This window comes from Haemaphysalis longicornis, unplaced genomic scaffold, assembly GCF_048455015.1.
Source record: "Haemaphysalis longicornis isolate Haplotype H1 unplaced genomic scaffold, Haemaphysalis longicornis Haplotype H1 scaffold_1, whole genome shotgun sequence".
Lineage (NCBI taxonomy): Eukaryota > Metazoa > Arthropoda > Arachnida > Ixodida > Ixodidae > Haemaphysalis > Haemaphysalis longicornis.
This window is the reverse complement of record NW_027526203.1, coordinates 226,843,925-226,862,473: the sequence shown is the minus strand read 5'-3', so window position 1 is coordinate 226,862,473 and position 18,549 is coordinate 226,843,925. Positions and strand designations below refer to the sequence as shown.

The 18,549-nt window shown below is 50.7% G+C and overlaps 1 protein-coding gene across 1 annotated transcript in view; it reads right to left on the bottom strand.

Annotated features, from left to right (window-relative positions):
• Positions 1–1,542: 1,542 nt before the first annotated feature.
• The window catches only part of LOC144168550 (cholesterol 7-desaturase nvd-like), a 37,417-nt gene continuing 20,410 nt past the window's right edge, over positions 1,543–18,549 (bottom strand). Inside the window, exons 4-5 of the mRNA XM_077697511.1 lie at positions 3,191–3,472; positions 1,543–2,005 (exon numbers count right to left, since the gene is read on the bottom strand). Of these exons, the coding sequence (XP_077553637.1) occupies positions 1,841–2,005; positions 3,191–3,472 (447 nt within the window). The 3' untranslated portion in view covers positions 1,543–1,840. The remainder of the gene's footprint in view (positions 2,006–3,190; positions 3,473–18,549) is intronic.

Here is an 18,549-nt window from a genome sequence, read left to right as displayed (position 1 = left end):
CTCTAAATAAAAAAAATAAATAAGAAAAAAGTAAGGCTTAACCGGACACGCCCTTAGTATAGCACGTTCCTGCCAACACTGCTTGAAAGGTGTAGAGATCAGTGTCCCGAAGAGCGAGTGCTTCAGTCGCATTATAGACTGACAACGTAGACCCCGCTCAGCAGGTGCTCCGGCGGTACGACTGATGCCGCGATCATCGGCACTAATGCAAGTGTGTCCGAGGAAAGCGTGGGCAATCTGTTGACCTGCGCGTTCATGCGCTGTTGCGAGGGGTAAGCGTGCCATGGCAGTTTCCTGTTGCGTTGAGTTAATGTTCCGCGCAAAGGTTTTTGGCTTTTCTACCAGCAATTTTGACGCGTCCCAATCAAGAGTGGTCAGCTGATGCGTCGGTGGTTTCAACAAAAGCAAGTACTACTGTCAGTTTCCGAGCCGTTACAAATGGGACTATTTAAACAGTTCAGAGTGAATGGGGATCTGTGACCCCACGAAACGAGCGCCCGTGAAGATAGGGCCGAAACTTAGAATGGGTGCCAAAAGACAGAACAGTACTCCTTTTGGGTAGCGGAATAGTTCGGTTGCGCCTTGGTAGGTGAAATACTCGCGTAAGCTGTGCACGCGTGCCGGGGCGAGTAGTTCGGTACGTACACTATCGGCGTTCACCATTTCACTTTTACGAGGTGGCAACATGACTAGCAGGTATATTTCAGCATACATTTTCCCAAAATTATAACTTTTCCGGGAGGAACTCCTGGTCACCTAACAAAAGCCATGACTTTTCAAGGGTGAACACGGCCTGCAGAGCCCTCTTTAATAACGTGGTCGCCATTCAAACATTGAGCTATTGACATGAAATCAAATGCGTCAGATAACGCGGAGTATCGATATTTAGTTTCGAATAGACCCCGGCAAAACAAGCTTTTTCGAAGTTCGGAATGAGGCGCCTAACAGCTGAGTTTCATCGGAGTCTGCTGGTGGATGTGAATTGCGGTCGAATTGCTCGGTGCCCCGGAAGTTTCCAAAAGGTGCTGATAATCTACTTACGCCAGACTGGCCACTACACACAACAGTGGTCGAGCCCCCGTTTTTGCGCTGACAAACCATTCGTCAAATTGAATGTCGACACGAGTGGTGAACTACTTCAGGCAAACGGTGGGAGGTATTTTTCTCGCAACAGCTGCTTACCTTTAGTGAGAGCGTCCATTTTCTCAGCCTCCGTTTTGTTGCGTTGAACAAGCATCAATGGCCGAACACCCGTGACCGGAGCTTTTGTATCTGAACTTGTCTGCACCATTATTCCGTTCCTCCCTCTCTATAGGGCTTGAACTTGCCATTTGAGGAGTATTCTTTACGTGTCTTGCGTTGTATACTCAACTTCATGTGTCTGACGACGGCCGTTTAATGGATTTGGTTCTGAGATTCTCAAAACTAGGGCTGCACTGATTAGCGCTGTAGGAGCCAGCTTGGCATTTTGCGCTAAGAAATCCGCTAGGTTTGGTGCTACATCACCAAGGAGAAACTGAACGTGTATACTTGTGCATTTTATTGACGTACTGTCGCTTTGTTCACTTACCATAGGGAGTTAAAGTGCCCTTCTTATGGTAATGTTAAGCGACTTGAAGGTCTGTCTGCTCGCTTGCTGCACGCGTAAAGTACAAAGATGCACAAAGATGCACACAGATGTGACAGCCTGAAGTTAGCACGCCACAGGCTGCGAGCAAATGGTGCCGGTTCAGGTTTCGCTACGTGTCAAGACCGCGAGAACACATGCAAAACTGAAACTAAAACCTTGAAAACGCAGGGCGCCTGCCAGCGTGTGCAATCGATGGCGCACGAGGTCGGCTCACCATTCTAAACTATTTTCAACTATATCTCGCCAGTTGGGACTGCTCTCGCTGTAGAACTGGGAAAACCACTTGCGGAAAGACACAATCAAGCGGTCTTCTTTAACCAACGCTGGTTGCTTCAGGTAAGTCTTGCGGTTCCAAACTGCTATGTCCCGTTCCACCTGAAAGCAAGAAATAAGTTGCCGTCATCATAGGCTACCAACAAAGGCATAACCACATGAGATTTCTGCGAGCGAAGCGACACGCGGCAGCGACGAGAGTGGTGCGTCGAAAAGGCCCTTTCTCGCTGACGTTTATCGCAACGCTTGAACACTCGCAATGGTTGAAGCGATTGCTAATGTGAACAACTCTTGTGGGACCCAACTACCAGGTAGGCAGTTTGTCCGCGGCGAGAGCGCAGTTTCGTCTGCTCGCAAACAAACGTACCGGAGCACGCATCGTGGATATGAGCCTTCTGGGTCCAGCTTCTCGTTGGGAGTTTTGCCACTCGACCACGCCTCCGTGCACACGACTAGGAGCTGCGACCGATTAACTTTCAACGACTTCTTTTACGACGAGTAAAATTCATACGCTGCCACGTTTTCTGCTTGGCTGGGCTAATCAATTCATTGTAATGAAACCGCTGAGTGTGTGTCTGTGCGCGTCCCCGGCGGGTACGCGGGCGCGACGCTGGAATTTTGCAATGGGAAGCAAGCGACAACAGTTTAAAGACGCGCTGGCTCAAACGTTTTTTTATTTATTCTTATAACGCGAGGTTATCCACATTTATATACACTGGCAAATATTTGCAACATTAGGCGGGAGCCTAGTGCACGCTGAACAAAACGCGTGTCGGCATTATTCGTGTCGCCAGCTTAGTCGCCAGCGGCTGTCCCTGCCAAGGGGTTGCATGGGCGAGCAGAAAGTAGGACGATGGCAACTTCTCCAAACGTCGCTTTGTCGTCTCGATGACCAAAATCACTTCGTGTGGCTAGCTCTTAAGAATAGTGGTTAAAGGAGTAGTAAACAAAAATAATCTTCAAAGATGTGAGGCCACACGTGTACGCGCCGAAATTTATGCTGTGCTCCAACTACAAGAATTTTCGTTCCGAATGTGAATATTCGAGGAATCTGTCGGCTCCCAAGGGATAGATGCCCTGTAGTAAAGAAGCCAGCCTAGTAGCTGCCGTATAACAACAAGCTGGGAGACGCCGTTTAGAAGGCATTGCTCGGTGTGGTTGCGTCCGTGTATGTCTTCTCAGATCTTCTGTCGTCTTGCGTGGAATTCTACACGTGTTATTATTTGCCGCCCCAACATTTTCCACTACCCGCGGCCGCTGCTCGGTATACGGAGTTGTGAGCCTCACCATGTGGCGAAAGCCGAGCGCGTTGAGGCGCCGAATGAGCCACGGCATCCGAGGCTCCGGGTAGAAGCGGTGCACAAGGCGCACACGGAAGGGCGCCAGCGGCGTCAGCGACTGGACGATGAGGCAGTCCCCGTGCCGGGTGTACAGGCGCATCAGCACGAGAGCGGGCCCCACTTGAAGCACTTCCACTCGGTGCTTGAGGAACTCCGGGCACACGCCCAGCACCGACACGCAGGACGCCACGTCCACAGAGGCCGTGTGGCCACGCGGCGTCCAGTTGGCCTGCGAGAAGGGGTTGAAGGCACGCTTGAACACGTCAGACTACGCGTTTATGTGGCGAAAGGGAAGTGGGACACTGTTTCGAACTGCAGGAGTCGAGTCCCTCAGGACGTTCACGTATTGTACGTTCTTTGGCGTCAGTTTGTATATTACATCGCTAGAAGAAAATGGTGGCCGAATTCACACACAGTAATAATTCAATGACAACGTTGTAGCATAGCATTTTCTTGCAACTGAGGCCCACAACACAGGCACTGAAATAAGGATGCCAGAACTGAAACCACAGCTCTCGTCGAGAGGCATCTGCTCAAGATGGGGGATGTGAATTGAGGCTGATAAGGGGTGCTAGATGAGCTCACGTATGTTGGATTTTCGTATGAAACCCCTTAGCGCCACCCATACGGATGTGCGGTATCCTGGTAGCCCCTCAGAAATGGTCGATCCGAACACTTAGAGAGTCTGGAGGAGATTACGCGATTTGTTCATGATGTAAGTGTCTTAGAAGGTTGACTTATCAAAATGGTCGCATTCAGGGTTGCACTGCTTGCATCCATCGGTGCGATTGAGGCCCAACGTATCTGGATTTGTGAATCGTGGAGGACTGGTGCTCTCTCCAACTGAGGAAATGCTTACGCCAGTGCGTGTGCAGAGAAAGCAGATGCTGTCCCGTTGGTTACATTCGGCAGGAAGGGGGGTATTGTAGGTTTTTGTTACATAAAGTGACGTTTACCAGCTCCAAGACGCGGCGACGTCCCTCCACCACAACTTTACTTCGCCCTTTATACCACCCTCCGAAATGATATAGTGTTTTAGCATAGCGGGTAGCGTAGGCTATATACGCTGGCGTTAGTGGGAACCGTGACTCGACTGCGCATGCGCGAGCTCGTTCCGAACGCTAATTTGGCAGTTTGCTAGCGAGCTAGCGTAGTTACGGGGTGTGTCATGGCCGCCAGCTGAGCCCATCTGCGCCGCTTGCGGCCTCGTTGTCAGCATAGAAAGGCGACACTTGGCGCATATGTTTGAAAAGAAATGAAGTACGCGAATTTCGTGGTTGAAAAATATGTAACAATGACACTTCACCCGCAAAAAAAAAAAAGAAAATCGTCCCCGAGGAGATCCGAAATACCGACCTCCAAAACATGAAGCATGAATTTAACCTCTCTCTCAGCTTCCCCGCATGATTTCACGAAAAATGCGGCATTCGAAGCTAGGTCGTCAGTGCATACATATTGATGAGGCTAGTCTTTGCCGTGTTTGATGCCGGTGATACCGCTTATTCCTTATGCACGAATCTGGCAGACGACAACCCTCTTGCTGATAATAGAAATTATGCCGTCCGATCGTTTTCATTTACCGTAATAAGAGGTATCTTGTCCGCCCTTTCTCTCCGAAACGAACCATGGCACCCACGAAACGGAGGAGATCGCCACACGAATGACATTTATTTTGTGTGATGGCTTTCGAGCAGAAATAGCATGGTTGAATTTATGTTTAGGCAGCCGATTACCGTTAGAGAAAAGAAAATTGGATTGTTTTGGGGGGTGTGTGGTAATGAAAGAGTACTCACGGGCGTCGTACGATAATCAAAGTTCTATATTTGACCAGTTTTTTTTTCTTTCTTGTGGCGTATTGTTGCCAGACCATACTCTGCACAAGTATACAGTGTTTTTTTTATATCGAGAACTATACAAAAAAGGGAAAACTTTGTTTCTACGGTTGTCATTACGGTGTGCTTTCATAGGAAATAGGACAGGCGTGTCCGGTCGACATCTTTAATTTGACGAAAATTTTACATGTAGCTCCTTGCGAATAGGGGAAAACATATCTGATGTTATTTTGCAGACAACGATTTTGCCTGTCTAAAAATAACCCCGAAGCAAGCTCGGGTCCCAGGTGGGTTGAACTAATCGTTCGAAATTCCAAACTTGTAGCCCTGTACATCCCAAAATATTGTAGCTATTGTCGCAGTTTTTGCTGTGGTGACTTTGCATACTTTCAAATGAACTGACATACTAATTTTTGGTTTTTGCATAATATTTGTTTGAATAAGACATTACAAACTTCACACATTTTCAAAAACTGCCAAAATGTTGGGCCCTGTTTCTGATCACCTAGACAAGCGAGAGGGTTCAAATACTTTTGTATGATTCCTCCATTCATTCTCATTTTTCACGCCAATTTTAGTTTTTGTAGAAAAATCTGAAAAATGCGATGCATTGCAGGTAAGTCGTGCATTTTCCTCTAATTGGAAGACCGATACAAAAAAAAAAGGGCATCTTCGGCTTCTTTTAAACTTTCACAAATCAAAGCCCAAGTTATTTTCTCTCAGAAGCTTTAAAAATACATTGCACTATCTTGTAGTTTTGTTGGAAAAAAGCACGCAATATGACCCTGTAGCTGCGTTGGGCGACATACTAGAGCGACATACCGGACAGAAACGTCTATCCCATCTCTCGGGAAAACAGCCTAAGGCAGCAGGTTCGCGATCGTGTTCGGCAGGCTATCAGAATCACGCGTACTTTACTCTTTGCAACCACGTTTTCCTCAAACGACATCTGATTTACAATAAGTTTATTTAGCCAAAGTGGGTGCGCGCCAAGCGTACGTCTTTCAGGCCCCTTTGCCCTCCAAGGCTGATAAGGCGGCCATCCGCCTTCCTGTATACGCTACGCGCAGAACGATTCCCGCTAGGCTAAAACATGATTTTTGTCCCGTGCAGCCTGATAGGCAATGGCCGTGATAAGAAAACACGAGAAATAATCGAGGCTGTGTAAATTCATTGGATTCAAGACAACCTTACCAGGATGCCTTGTGTCGCGCTATCGTGAAGTAATTGGGATATCTGTCTGATCGTTAATGAGAGAAGATCAGGAACTTCTAGTGTACTTGTTATGTCTGTTTTGATGGTATGTGTATTCCCCCGTTTCAAAAAAAAAAAAAAAAAACGGGGTATTCCCCCGCTGTTAGTCAGCGCGATGCCTGCGTCCATTCTCTATGTCCTGTTGCTGTGCGCTGTGCATGAAGAACGGCGGAAGAGATAATGTGCCCGCGCTTGCTTGCCCAGTCGGGCCACGGCACCCGCAGTCGGGGCACGACACCCGCTAAGGCTAGCGTAGCGTACGCTGCCTGCTATGCTCAATGATTGATTGATTGATTTTGGGGTTTAACGTGCCGACGCAACGCAGGCGATGAGGCGCGCCGTAGTGGAGGGCTCCGGATTAATTTTGACCATGTGTGGACCTTTAACGTGCACCGAAATCTCGTACACACGGGCGTTTTTGCTTTTCGACACCATCAGAAAAGGGGCCGCCGCGGCCGGCTGCACGTGCTCAGCAGCGCAACGCCCTAGCCACTGAGCCGCCGCGGTGGGTCGCTATGCTCAAACACTATTTTGTATACCATTGAAATGGCCCGCTGCTGTACAAGTTCCTTATCATTAACCTTCCTGATGCCACACTACACATGTTCTTAAGGAGGAAGGTTCCCTGCTCCTTTAATGGTGCAAAGTTCACTTCGTAATGGGTTTTGTTGTGGGCGCCACGATGCCCCCGCAGGCTGAGGCGCAGGTCGAGCCGGAAGGCGGCACTGAACGCGCCGATGACCCTCACGCTCCAACGCGCATCTAACCTTAGCCCGGCATCCACGAGACGACGAGGAGAGGCGATAAAACAGCAAACCAAAGGAGCTGCTATCCGACGGCCCGACTAATCAACGGCGAAGATGTCGTGGCATTGGAGAAATGGAAGAATAGATCATTTGCATCGATGCTGAAACAAGTGACTGCACATACGCGCAGCCGGACACCATCTTCTCATACCCAGTGGAAAGTGTACATCGCGGTACACTGTTAGCTCGGGTACATACCCTGATTGGTTCATTCTTGCCCAGCTGCTCCTGCGACGCAATACTAGCGTGGACATTGACCGGCAATGTACAATAATTCATCTCCCGGCCAAGGCAATAAGTCTCCGAAGCGGGGACCCATAAGGCGTACTGCTCTAAGGCTCTCTGATTATTACGCCACCCTCCCTATCCTTCCAAGCCTGACGATAAAAACAGGGGGTTTCAACACGCCGAAGCTACAACAATACTATAAGGCGTGCCGCAGTAGAGAGCTTAGGATTAGTTTCGACAATCTGGGGATCTTTAACATGCGCATAAATCTCGATACACGGACGTATTTGATTTTGCGCCTCCATTTGGCAAGCGGCTGCCCCGGCCGGAAATCGAACCCGCGTCCTCCGGCTCAGTAGCACAACGCCTTAGCCACTTAGCCACCGCGGCCGGTGCAAGTATGACGATTAACGCGAACTGTTCAGGTGCTCTCAGTAACACCGACGGTATCGTAGAAAGTCACCATATCTGGCTTCTCAACCACGGTGTATCCGTCGCAAGTAAGATTGTGCACTTGAAACGAGGAAAAACTCTGTTGTTCTCCCGAAATTCACTGAAGGACATCATTTCTGATCCGTCAAGTGTTTCTAATAAGTTAACTAAGCCAGGGAAGACAAAGTTCACTAAGCTACCGATTTCTTCCACGTGAATGCTACCCTACAAAAAGAAAAACAGGATAAATTGAGGGCCTTGTCATGCGTATGTCGCTATTGCTTATGGTCGACCAAAAAGGTTTGGCAGGCAACTCTTGCGAGGCACCAGAACATTAGAACAAGAAGCCGACCTACCCGACACTAATTCTGGAACTACGCTGGAAATAATTCGGCATCAGGTTAAACCCGTGTTCACCGAGGACATTACGTCATCACCAATCATAGAACATCCATTGCACATCACACATCGATGAGAAAGCCGGTGGCCTGGCCCTGTGGTGCGCTTTAAAAAACAAATGCGGCGCATTATGGTCCTACGGGGACTTTCCAAGAGTGAACAAAATCACAAAAAAGGTGGGCCGAAATTCCCTATTAGGGAATTGCCATACTGTGCGGAGCATTCATAGTTTAATCGTCAGAACAGTCACACATGGTATTTTATTGCGTGTTTATTATGTGTTGTGTTGCCATCACTCGCGACAACGTGGTGCAGAATCTTTATTTTTTATCTTTTTATCTTCATTTATCTGATCCCTCTTCGACGCCGTTTCGAAACCACGTTTGTATTCATTTTCGAAAAAAAAAAACAGTCCGGTGGAAATTCAAGATATGTACGCTGTAATTTTTGTTTACATTCTGTGTCAGACATAACACCGCCCAAGGCTATTTGTGCTCTAGGCCATGTCGGCGTGCATGAACCGTGGCATCAGTGGTAGTACTTTAAAGATATTTGGACGATATATACATTCTCCTCAGACTCGGTAATAAAGGGCAACTGCAGCGAAAATTTGCCTGCCCGAAATTCTGTTTCAACGTAAGGTACACACAACTAGACCATACCATGTGTGACCTAATTTTAGACTCCACACGCACGCAGTATTTTTGTTAAAACCGTTTGAAAACATGCCGCTCCAGCCGACGCATCCCTAGTAAAGTATTGCCGCAATTGGTCGCCACCCCGGCGAACTTCCGGATGGGACTAGAGTCGCGACTCCCGTGCTGCCATCGTATCTCCTCAGTAGCCCTTTTATGTGCGGCCTCACGCGAGTGAGCACCGTAATTCATGCCTCTTGCATGAACAATTGCTTTCACGGGTTTCCGTAATGCGAGAAGCTGAAGAAGCTGTGGGTTGGCGAGACAAAAAGAGCAAATTCGAACAGGATGGCAAATTCGAGTGTGTACGTTAGTTGCACAACGGCTAATTTCGTAGTTTCGACTGCGGCAACGGGCCCTAGGTCCACTCTACGAGCACGCGAAACGCAGTACGGCCTACGCGAGACGATACGCAGTTGACGCGACTGGTCGGTGCGTTGAAGCGCGGACGAGTACGGCGGCTGTGCGGCGCACGGCAAGCTCGCGGCCGGGCGGCTTCTACGAGTACGCAATGCGCAAGAACGGCCGACGCGAGACGATATGCTGTTGTCGCGGCCGGTCGGAGCCCGAACGAGTACAGCAGCTGTTCGACGCACTGCACGATCGCGCCGGTTGGCTCTTCGAGAGTGCGATCCACGAGTATAGCTGACGCGAAGCGTTACGCTATTGCCACTGTTGTCGCGACCGGTCGGGCTGCGAACAAGTACAGCAGCTACGCGAAGCAATGAAAGGAATTGATTCAGTTGAAACAACTTCGTCAATAATAAATAAAAACTTGCCGCTGTTGGCAATATTTCGCTCAGCGATTTGGAAAAGGGGATCACATTTGGCAGAACGGGTAATAACAAGGTTCGCAATTTTGAGTTCTTTCGTCGCTGCATGGCTTTAAATTTATATCGGCGGGCCTCATTATCTAAACATTCGGCGCAGGCAGCCTGCTAACAGGAACAAAACTGCCCGTGCAAACAAACATAATAAGAAAATTCTGGATTTGAACTGTGATAATATGAGCTGAGACCGAATTCTTACAAGCCACCCTCATGTTTCCGCGCTTTCCTACCACGGTAGCTTGTTTTTGTTTTCTCCTGTCACAAGCGCAGGCCGGTTCGATCAGCACAGCCATTATGTTCTGTGCCAACGCCCATCTAGCGCTCAACACTGCATTTTGTGTACCTATTTTCTAGCTCTCAATTTCACCACTACGCCTCGCGATGCCTGTGTTTACCTTTCACCGGACGACTATAGGCGCGTCTCAACCGATCACAATGAAGCAATGATAGTTGCACGGACTTCTCAACCCCTTTTCACGCATGTTCTGAATTTTTGAAGAAACGGACGACTGGAAACATACCAAATGCTTGCCGTCTTCTGCAGGCTGTCATCGGCGAATCCGCCGGCCACACCCCCTCGATTCCCAAGTCTAATGTCATTTCCGGCCGGCCGTAATGGCCGCCCTTTTTTTCCAGCTTCGGTTTGGAATAGAGCATTTTTGATCTTCGTTTAGAATGCAGCGACGCAAGTTTTTGCTTCCAAATTTTGCACGTAGCACCTTTTAGAGTAATACTACCGGAGAGCAGTCTTAAGGCGCCTAAAATTTCGTTGCAGTTGTCCTTTAACGAACTCACATAAATGCCAGTTTTTGAGTCCTAGGAAAAACCAGCATCACGAAAAGCTAGATAAATGAACCTTCAAAGCCGCAGGTTATTAGACAAAGTATGCCACACATTGAAACAATTCGGGCCCAAACTTTCTAGAGGGCATTGCCATATACTGCGTAGCATTCATAGTTGAATCGCTTTCGCCGCGCCTTTTCACTCTAAGAAAAAAGGGTAGAAAAAGGGAGGAAAATACGGGTTTTCTCCCCCTACCCGGCGAGTTTCTCCCTTTAGCTCATTACACGTAGCGCCCTCTGTACGGCATCTACCAAACACGGACACGGGGAGCCACGGCCGGACTGGAGCAGCGGCGAGCGCGCACTGCGCGCCCGCCGCTCCTCCAGCCCGGCCGTGGGGGAGCATACGCGTTCTCCCCTGTCGTCTGCGACCTGCCGTCGGCGCCGCCGCCGATAACGAAACCGTTCTTCGTTGCACAACGGCTTTCGGCAATCGTGCGTACGCGATTATTCTGTGCAGCATCGCCCCTACAATGTGGTACTTCCTTGTCCGCTCACTGTTTTTTTTTTTTTTTATCACCGTGTTCTCGCCACACAAACGCACGATTCTCCATCCGTGTGTTTCGCGCACATGCTGTGGTAGCCGCTGCATGTGTGCTGGGAGCGACTCGCCGGCGCCCAGTTCAACGTTACCACCGCATTTGTGGACGCTTTGTACTCACTCCCAAGGGTAAAAGTGGGCAGCGATTATACTAAACTGCCCCTTTCTTCATCAACAAACACGGACAGCAGCATATTGATGCATCAGTGACCAACAACAAGAGGACCCCTGCGGTAGCGTTTCGGCTGGCGTCTCTGAATGGTTGCCATACCAGTGGTGCGCTCTTCGCTAAAAGAGGGAAAGCAAGGCAACCCAAACATACGCACCATACTATTTCGTTACACGTTTTTTTTTTCTTTGAGCTATTCTACTACTTACAAAACCTGAAACTAATAAAAGGTTGCAATTTTACGAGTTACATTTGACGAAACAACTAAACACACTGAGTCTCACGCATTGCTGTGGGTTATTCGAAACAAACAACAAGCTCAGTGTTCCTGTTTGCACGCTCTGCAATCAGTGGTATAAATACTTTGTGGCCGTTTAAGGTGTAGTTGTGCCTTGTGCTTTGTAGTTGGGTCAGGCCAATGCTACTTTTTCTAGTTTCGGTTCTATTATTGCGCGCCTAGGGGCAGTGGCGCTGGGGAAACACTCCTCCTCTCATTTTTTTTTTTTTCGCTTCTCTCCGGCGCGCTGGGGGCGCGCATGCGCGATAACGGTCACACCACAGTGCCACAGTTGCTGCTTCCGCACGGCGAGCAGCGAGGCCGGCGTGCCGGCGCGCGTCTCATGTAGTGGGCGATTTCTCGTATGTGCTCCCTCGGACATTACGGTGCTACAAAAGGGACGCCAAGAACACCAGGATGAATCGTAACGCGAAGACTCTGAGTGCTGTTAGCAAAAGGTGAGAACGTCGTTCGTATGCCGTACGTGAAGCTGAGCTGAAGGATGGGACTTGTGTTGTGCGTGTGCTGTGCTTGAAGACAGACAACCTTGTCTGTGTTGTATTGGTCATCGGTGTTTCTCGCCGCACGTCGCGTTCGCGCACGTAACGCGAATAAAGTGTTCAAGTGATATTCGAGCTGGCGTCGTTACTGCTCAAGCGGCGTGGCTTCGTGCCGGTGGAGCGAGGCCGGCGAGGCCAGGCTGGTCCGTTGGAGGCAGCGGGTGGCGGCGGCGGTTGCCGGGCTGGAATGGGGGGGACACTGGGAGGGGGGAAGGAATCCAACCGGCATGAGAGGGGAGAGCGTTACCTCTCCCCCACGCAAGCTGCGCCGCCCTCGCATTGTTGCCATGACAATTATAACGCCTGCAAGGCCAACATGGCGGTGGCGTTGCTAGGGCAACAACAACGCAGTAATGTTTCCCCAAGCTCACCAGGGGAGAATATGCCGCATGAGTCGCAATTAGCCCGGACGCTGGGTTGAAGGCTAAGAGTCCGCCTCCTGGTTGTGTTTTGTGCTTTGCGGACACGTAAAAGTGTACTATGTGTTGTGCAATGTGTATGCATACGTGTATTGTGATTGCGCTGTTGTCTATTGCATGTATTGGCGTTGACAATGCCTTCAACGAAGTGTATGTTGCTGTGTTGTGCTATGTTTCTTCACAATTTGTGCCCGCCAGCCTGCGACCTGTGTAATATTGCCATATATACGTTAGCCACAGAGGAAACGCCTTGATGTAAGCGCCCACTGATAGTGATGCTTAGTAGCTGCCCCTCCTCCTCCCCAACTGTTTTTTTGCGTCATCTATCGGTCATTTTTAAACGTTTACCATTCGAGCTCGCTAGATGGCGAGCAGTGTCGTCTCTTTGCCCGGATGGGTGCGGCGGATCCTTTTTTTGAGCCGCCTGCGCCGCCTTTGCGCTGAAGTGCACGATTGCAGACGATCTGCGTTGTGATGCATTGGTTGTCGGAAGGTAAGGCGACTAACAACAACTAGTCGTTCTCTAACGGCCGCATTGGATGTTTGTGATCTCGTGAGTCGGTGAACGGCAGGATTACAAGCGTTTGGGAAATAAAGGCAGCATTTTGAATGCAATCGTTATGACTTCTGCCCTGTTTACAGCGGCGCGTTCGCGCTAAACGCGTAGACGGAGCGCTTAGCGGGGCAGATGCAAGTCGCGCATATACGATTGGCGTCATGGCTTGCTAACCGCAGTTCTGGTGCGCGGTATGTAATGTTTTGGGTATATTAGGCGCATTTTAAGCGCACACAACCACAGTACCTACCTATTTGTACTTGCTCGATCCTCAAACCGATCAGCTCGCTAGGCCTTTCTCGCATAACAAGCATTGCTCGGGTACCGCCGCCAAAGGAGGAACGCTCCTCCATTAGCTCACGAAAGGGGGAAACCTTCCTCCATTCGTAGGAAGAGAAACGCGATCCTCCCTGTTAAAGGGAGAATCTTTCTACCTTTTAGGGAGCAATATATGATACATTACTGTTTCACCCCTAAGGGAGAAACTACCACACCTTTTTTCTTAGAGTGCGGTGTAAGCCTTGTATGTTCGGTGTAATTAAGGTGGTAGTACACCACCCTCTATCTGGCTGCGCGGGCCAGTCTTGTACAGAAGTACTCGGCATAAAGCCCTCATTTCATCGCCTTCCTTGTTTATACAGCTTCCTAATTACTGGAATCCACAATTTCGTGAATCTCGTAAGTGCGCAGTAACAATCAATATATTTCGCTACATAATTCCAGCTTTACATTTCTATTGACACAGATCTGGTTTGGCGTCCGCGCCTTAACGCCCTTTCAGCAACATCCCAGAAACTACTGACCACTTTTAAGCGTCGCAGCTTTTCCTCAATGCGACGCACGAATCTCGGCTCCACCTTCCGCTTTCAGTATCTGCTATTCTTTCCCTTGGTGCTTTTAAACTAAGATTTTGACATATATGATGACAGCCCGGTTCAAGCTGGATCTGCCTATCTATTTTCTTCTATACTTCACCGTAATAGTCACGTATTTCCCAGTAATAGTCAACAAAATAAATTTGTTATTTTATTTATTTTGCAAAGGGGTTTATTGGAAGGAAGACAGAGTCCGCTAGACAGAGATCAAGAGGCAAAACCGTCCAAGGTGAACCAGCCAGAGGATTCGACTCGAGCCGCGCGATCAGGCACCGGTGATGACAGCCGTTGATCCGTGGTACATGCTCATTCGGGGATTGACCGGTGGGTGAAGAGGGATTGGACGGCGAGAGCACTTCAAGCAATCTCCATTACAATTGCCCCCGGTGAAGCAGGAGCCATCCTGGCGACTTACGGCGATGAAACGACTGCGGGGTCGTAGTAGGGCTTCAAGCGACTGACGTGGACGGTTTCGCTGCCACGACAGCGAAGGTCTGTAGAGGGCGTCAGTGGTTCTACTGTATAGTTCACGGGAGAAGTACGTACACTTGAGGACACGGTAGGGGCCGTGATATTTCGAAAGCAGTTTGGAGGATAGACCCGGTGTTGTAGCGGGTACCCACAGCCACACAAGGTCGCCAGCACGAAAGGAAGATGAGGCGTGGTCGTTGTCGTGAAGATGCTTCTGGCGACCCTGGTCATTTGTTGTCAGTGAGCGGGCGAGCTGGCGGCACTCTTCGGCTTGTCGAGTTAAGTCCGAAATAGGGTGGCACTCAGACGAATCGGGGCTGTACAGTAGTATTGTATCCATCGTGCAAGACGGCTCGCACCCATAGAGGAGAAAAAATGGTGAAAAGCTAGTAGTGGTCTGTGCGGCGGTGTTGTAAGCAAACGTTACAAAAGGTAGCACCACATCCCAATTTGAATGATCACGAGCGGCGTACATGGTGAGCATGTCTCCGAGTGTGCGGTTGAATCTCTCGGTCAGGCCGTTCGTCTGTGGGTGGTATGCGGACGTAGTGCGGTGAACAATTCTGCACTGAGCGAGTAGGGATTCAACAACCTCAGAGAGGAATACGCGCCCTCTGTCGCTGAGTAATTCGCGGGGTGCACCATGCCGCAAGACAAGGGACCGCAAGACGAACCCAGCAACATCACGCGCCGTAGCGGCTGGCAGCGCTGCGGTTTCGGCGTAGCGGGTTAGGTAGTCGACCGCAACAATAATCCATCTGTTGCCGGAAGGAGTGCATGGCAAGGGGCCGTACAGGTCGATGCCGACACGATCGTAAGGACGATGGGGACATGACAAAGGCTGCAGAGGGCCGGCTGGTTGCGGTGCAGGCGTCTTGCGGCGCTGACAGTCAGTGCAAGCACGAATGTATTTGCGCACGAAGCTGTACATTCCACGCCAATAGTATCGTTGGCGGAGGCGAGTGTACGTTTTAAGAAGTCCAGCGTGAGCGGTTTGGGGATCAGCATGGTAAGCAGCGCATACATCCGCACGTAAACTGCGCGGAATCACAAGAAGCCACTTCCGACCATCGGGCATATAATTGCGGCGATAGAGAAGGTGGTCATCCCGTATGGCGAAGTGGGCGGCTTGGCGTCGAAGAGCCCTGGGCCGCGTAGGAGTCGGTGTAGTGGAGAGAAACTCGATGATCTTCGCAATCCATGGATCACTGCGCTGCCGGGAAGCTATGTCGGTGAAGGTCAATGACGCTACGAGCGTATCGGTTCCCGCAAGACGTTCCGGGTTACCAGGCAGCGGAGAGCGAGACAGTGCATCCGAATCAGAGTGCTTGCGGCCGGATCTATAAACAACTCGAATATCATACTCCTGCAGGCGGAGCGCCCAACGAGCAAGACGTCCCATAGGGTCTTTGAGGGACGACAGCCAGCACAGCGAGTGATGGTCGGTTACCACGTCAAAAGGGTGGCCGTAGAGATAGGGTCGAAATTTGGAAAGAGCCCAGACGATGGCAAGGCATTCCTTCTCGGTAACCGAATAGTTTTGTTCAGCTTTTGTAAGAGTCCGGCTAGCGTACGCGACGACGTACTCTTCGTAGTTAGGCTTGCGTTGAGCGAGCACCGCACCGAGTCCTGCGCCGCTGGCATCAGTATGGACTTCAGTAGGGGCGTTCGGATCGTAGTGCCGCAGTATGGGTGGCGAAATCAACAGACGCCGCAAGGTTGTAAACGCTTGATCGCACTCCTTGGACCACGAGGACAGGCAATTGTCACCACCGAGGAGCTTGGTCAGTGGCGCAATGATAGACGCAAAATTTCGTACAAAGCGCCGAAAGTACGAGCACAGCCCAATGAAGCTGCGGAGGGCTTTCATTGACGTCGGTTTGGGAAAGTCGGCGACAGCACGGAGCTTTTCGGGATCTGGTAGGATGCCATCCTTTGACACGACATGGCCGAGAATAGTCAATGTGCGAGCACCAAAGCGACACTTTTTAAGGTTCAGTTGGAGCCCTGCAGCAGTTAGGCATGTCAATATTTGGTGCAGGCGGGTCAGGTGAGTCTGGAAATCCGAAGAAAACACGACGACATCGTCTAGGTAACAGAGACATGTCCGCCATTTGAGACCACGCAAGATGTTATCCATCATTCTTTCGAACGTGGCGGGCGCGTTGCACAGGCCAAACGGCATTACATTAAACTCATATAGGCCGTCTGGCGTGACAAAAGCTGTTTTTGGTCGATCAGACTCAGAAACCGGGACCTGCCAATAACCGGAGCGCAAATCAAGGCTGGAGAAGTATTCAGCACCGTGCAAACAATCAAGGGCATCATCTATTCGAGGCAGGGGATAAACGTCTTTCCGGGTGATCTTGTTAAGGCGGCGATAGTCAACACAGAATCGGAGGGACCCATCTTTTTTCGTTACTAGGACCACAGGCGACGACCAGGGGCTTTGAGAAGGTCGGATGACGCCACGTCGGAGCATATCATCAACATGTTCACTAATCACGCCACGTTCCGATGCCGACACCCTATATGGTCGCTGTCGCAACGGCATGTGGGTACCTGTGTCAATGTGATGGGCGACCGTGGATGTTCTGCCCAAAGGAGCTTGCTTGCAGTCAAAGGAAGACTGAAACTTCCTAAGAAGAGCCAGAAGGTCTTTGCGTTGCGGGGGGTATAAATCGGAAGCGATGGACTTCTGGAAGATGTCGTCAGAGGTGGGCGTATCGGTGGGACCAATCGCGTTCAGCGAATGTAGCTGCTGTGAAGGTGCGTTGTCGGAAACGTCGAGGCTGAAGACGGATTCGACAGGTTCAATATTGCCGACAGTTTCCCCACGAAGCAAGCTGAAAGGGCGGGTCGTCTGGTTGCAAACAAACATCGCTGTGCGGCCAGATAGGAGTGTCAGCACAGCAAACGGAAGCGGCAAACCCTTGCGAGCAACGAAAACGTTTGATGGCGTAAATAAAACAGGTCCATCCGCCAGAGTACTGCCGGAAAGGGCGACGAGAACTGAGCTTTGCGGCGGGATATCCACGTCTTCGTCTACGGCCAGCTTTTCTCCGTTAGTAGAGGAATCGTTCGGGGTCGGAGCGTCATTTTGCGAACAGAATTCCACTTCGGCGCGGGCGCAGTCAATTACGGCGTTCTGGTTCGACAAAAAGTCCCACCCAAGAATAACGTCGTGTGAGCACATGGGCAAGACGGCGAACTCAATCGTGTAGAGATTATTTTGAATGCCGACCCGAGCAGTACACGCAGCCAAAGGGGCAACATGTTCTGAGCTTGCAGTTTGGAGAGAAAGTCCCAGAAGTGGCGTCGTAACTTTCTTCAGCGACCGACACAGTTTAGCACTTATGACCGACACGGCTGCTCCGGTATCAACAAGCGCCAGCGCAGGTACTCCATCTATTAACACGTCAATTACATTTTCCGGAGGTAGGTGAGGGCTTCGGTATTTCGACGGGTACGCAGTTCGTGCCTCAGGAACTGCGCGAATCAGTTTCCCTCTGGAGTGGGGGCGGAGTGGCGGCGCATGGGGGATAGGGAGCGGCGACGGGGTGACGGTGATCGGCGGCCTTCGAAGATCTGACGGTCGGCGGAAAACGAGGTTGGAGGTGGTCCTGAGGACACGTTATGATGTGGTGGTCGTGCGGCGTAGGCGGACGTCTGGGGCACACGAGGAGATGAAGCGACACGGCGGCAGTAACGGGCAACGTGACCGGGGCAGCAGCAAGAAAAACATATAGGCCGGTTGTCGGGAGTGCGCCAGGGATTACCGTACGGCACAGCTGGTGGCCTGGTCGGTGGAAACTGGGGAGCGGGCTGCAAAGTGGGAGGTGCCACTGCTGGTATCGCTGGCAGAAACGACCGGAAAGATGGGTGCACTGACTGCGCGAGACAGTCGGCGTACGTCATTGGCATGACTGCTGGAGCTGCAGCGACTGTAGCTGTGAGCGGCGCCGCGACTGTAGCTGCCACCTGCGGAACGGCCAGGGGTGCGACCGCTGCGGTAGCGACGTTAGCAGGCGGGAGTGCCTCGGCAACTTGTTCGCGAATGGTCGCCTGCAGAGCAGAAGGCAGGCTGGACGAAGCCCGCTCAGTAAACGGTACCAGCGAT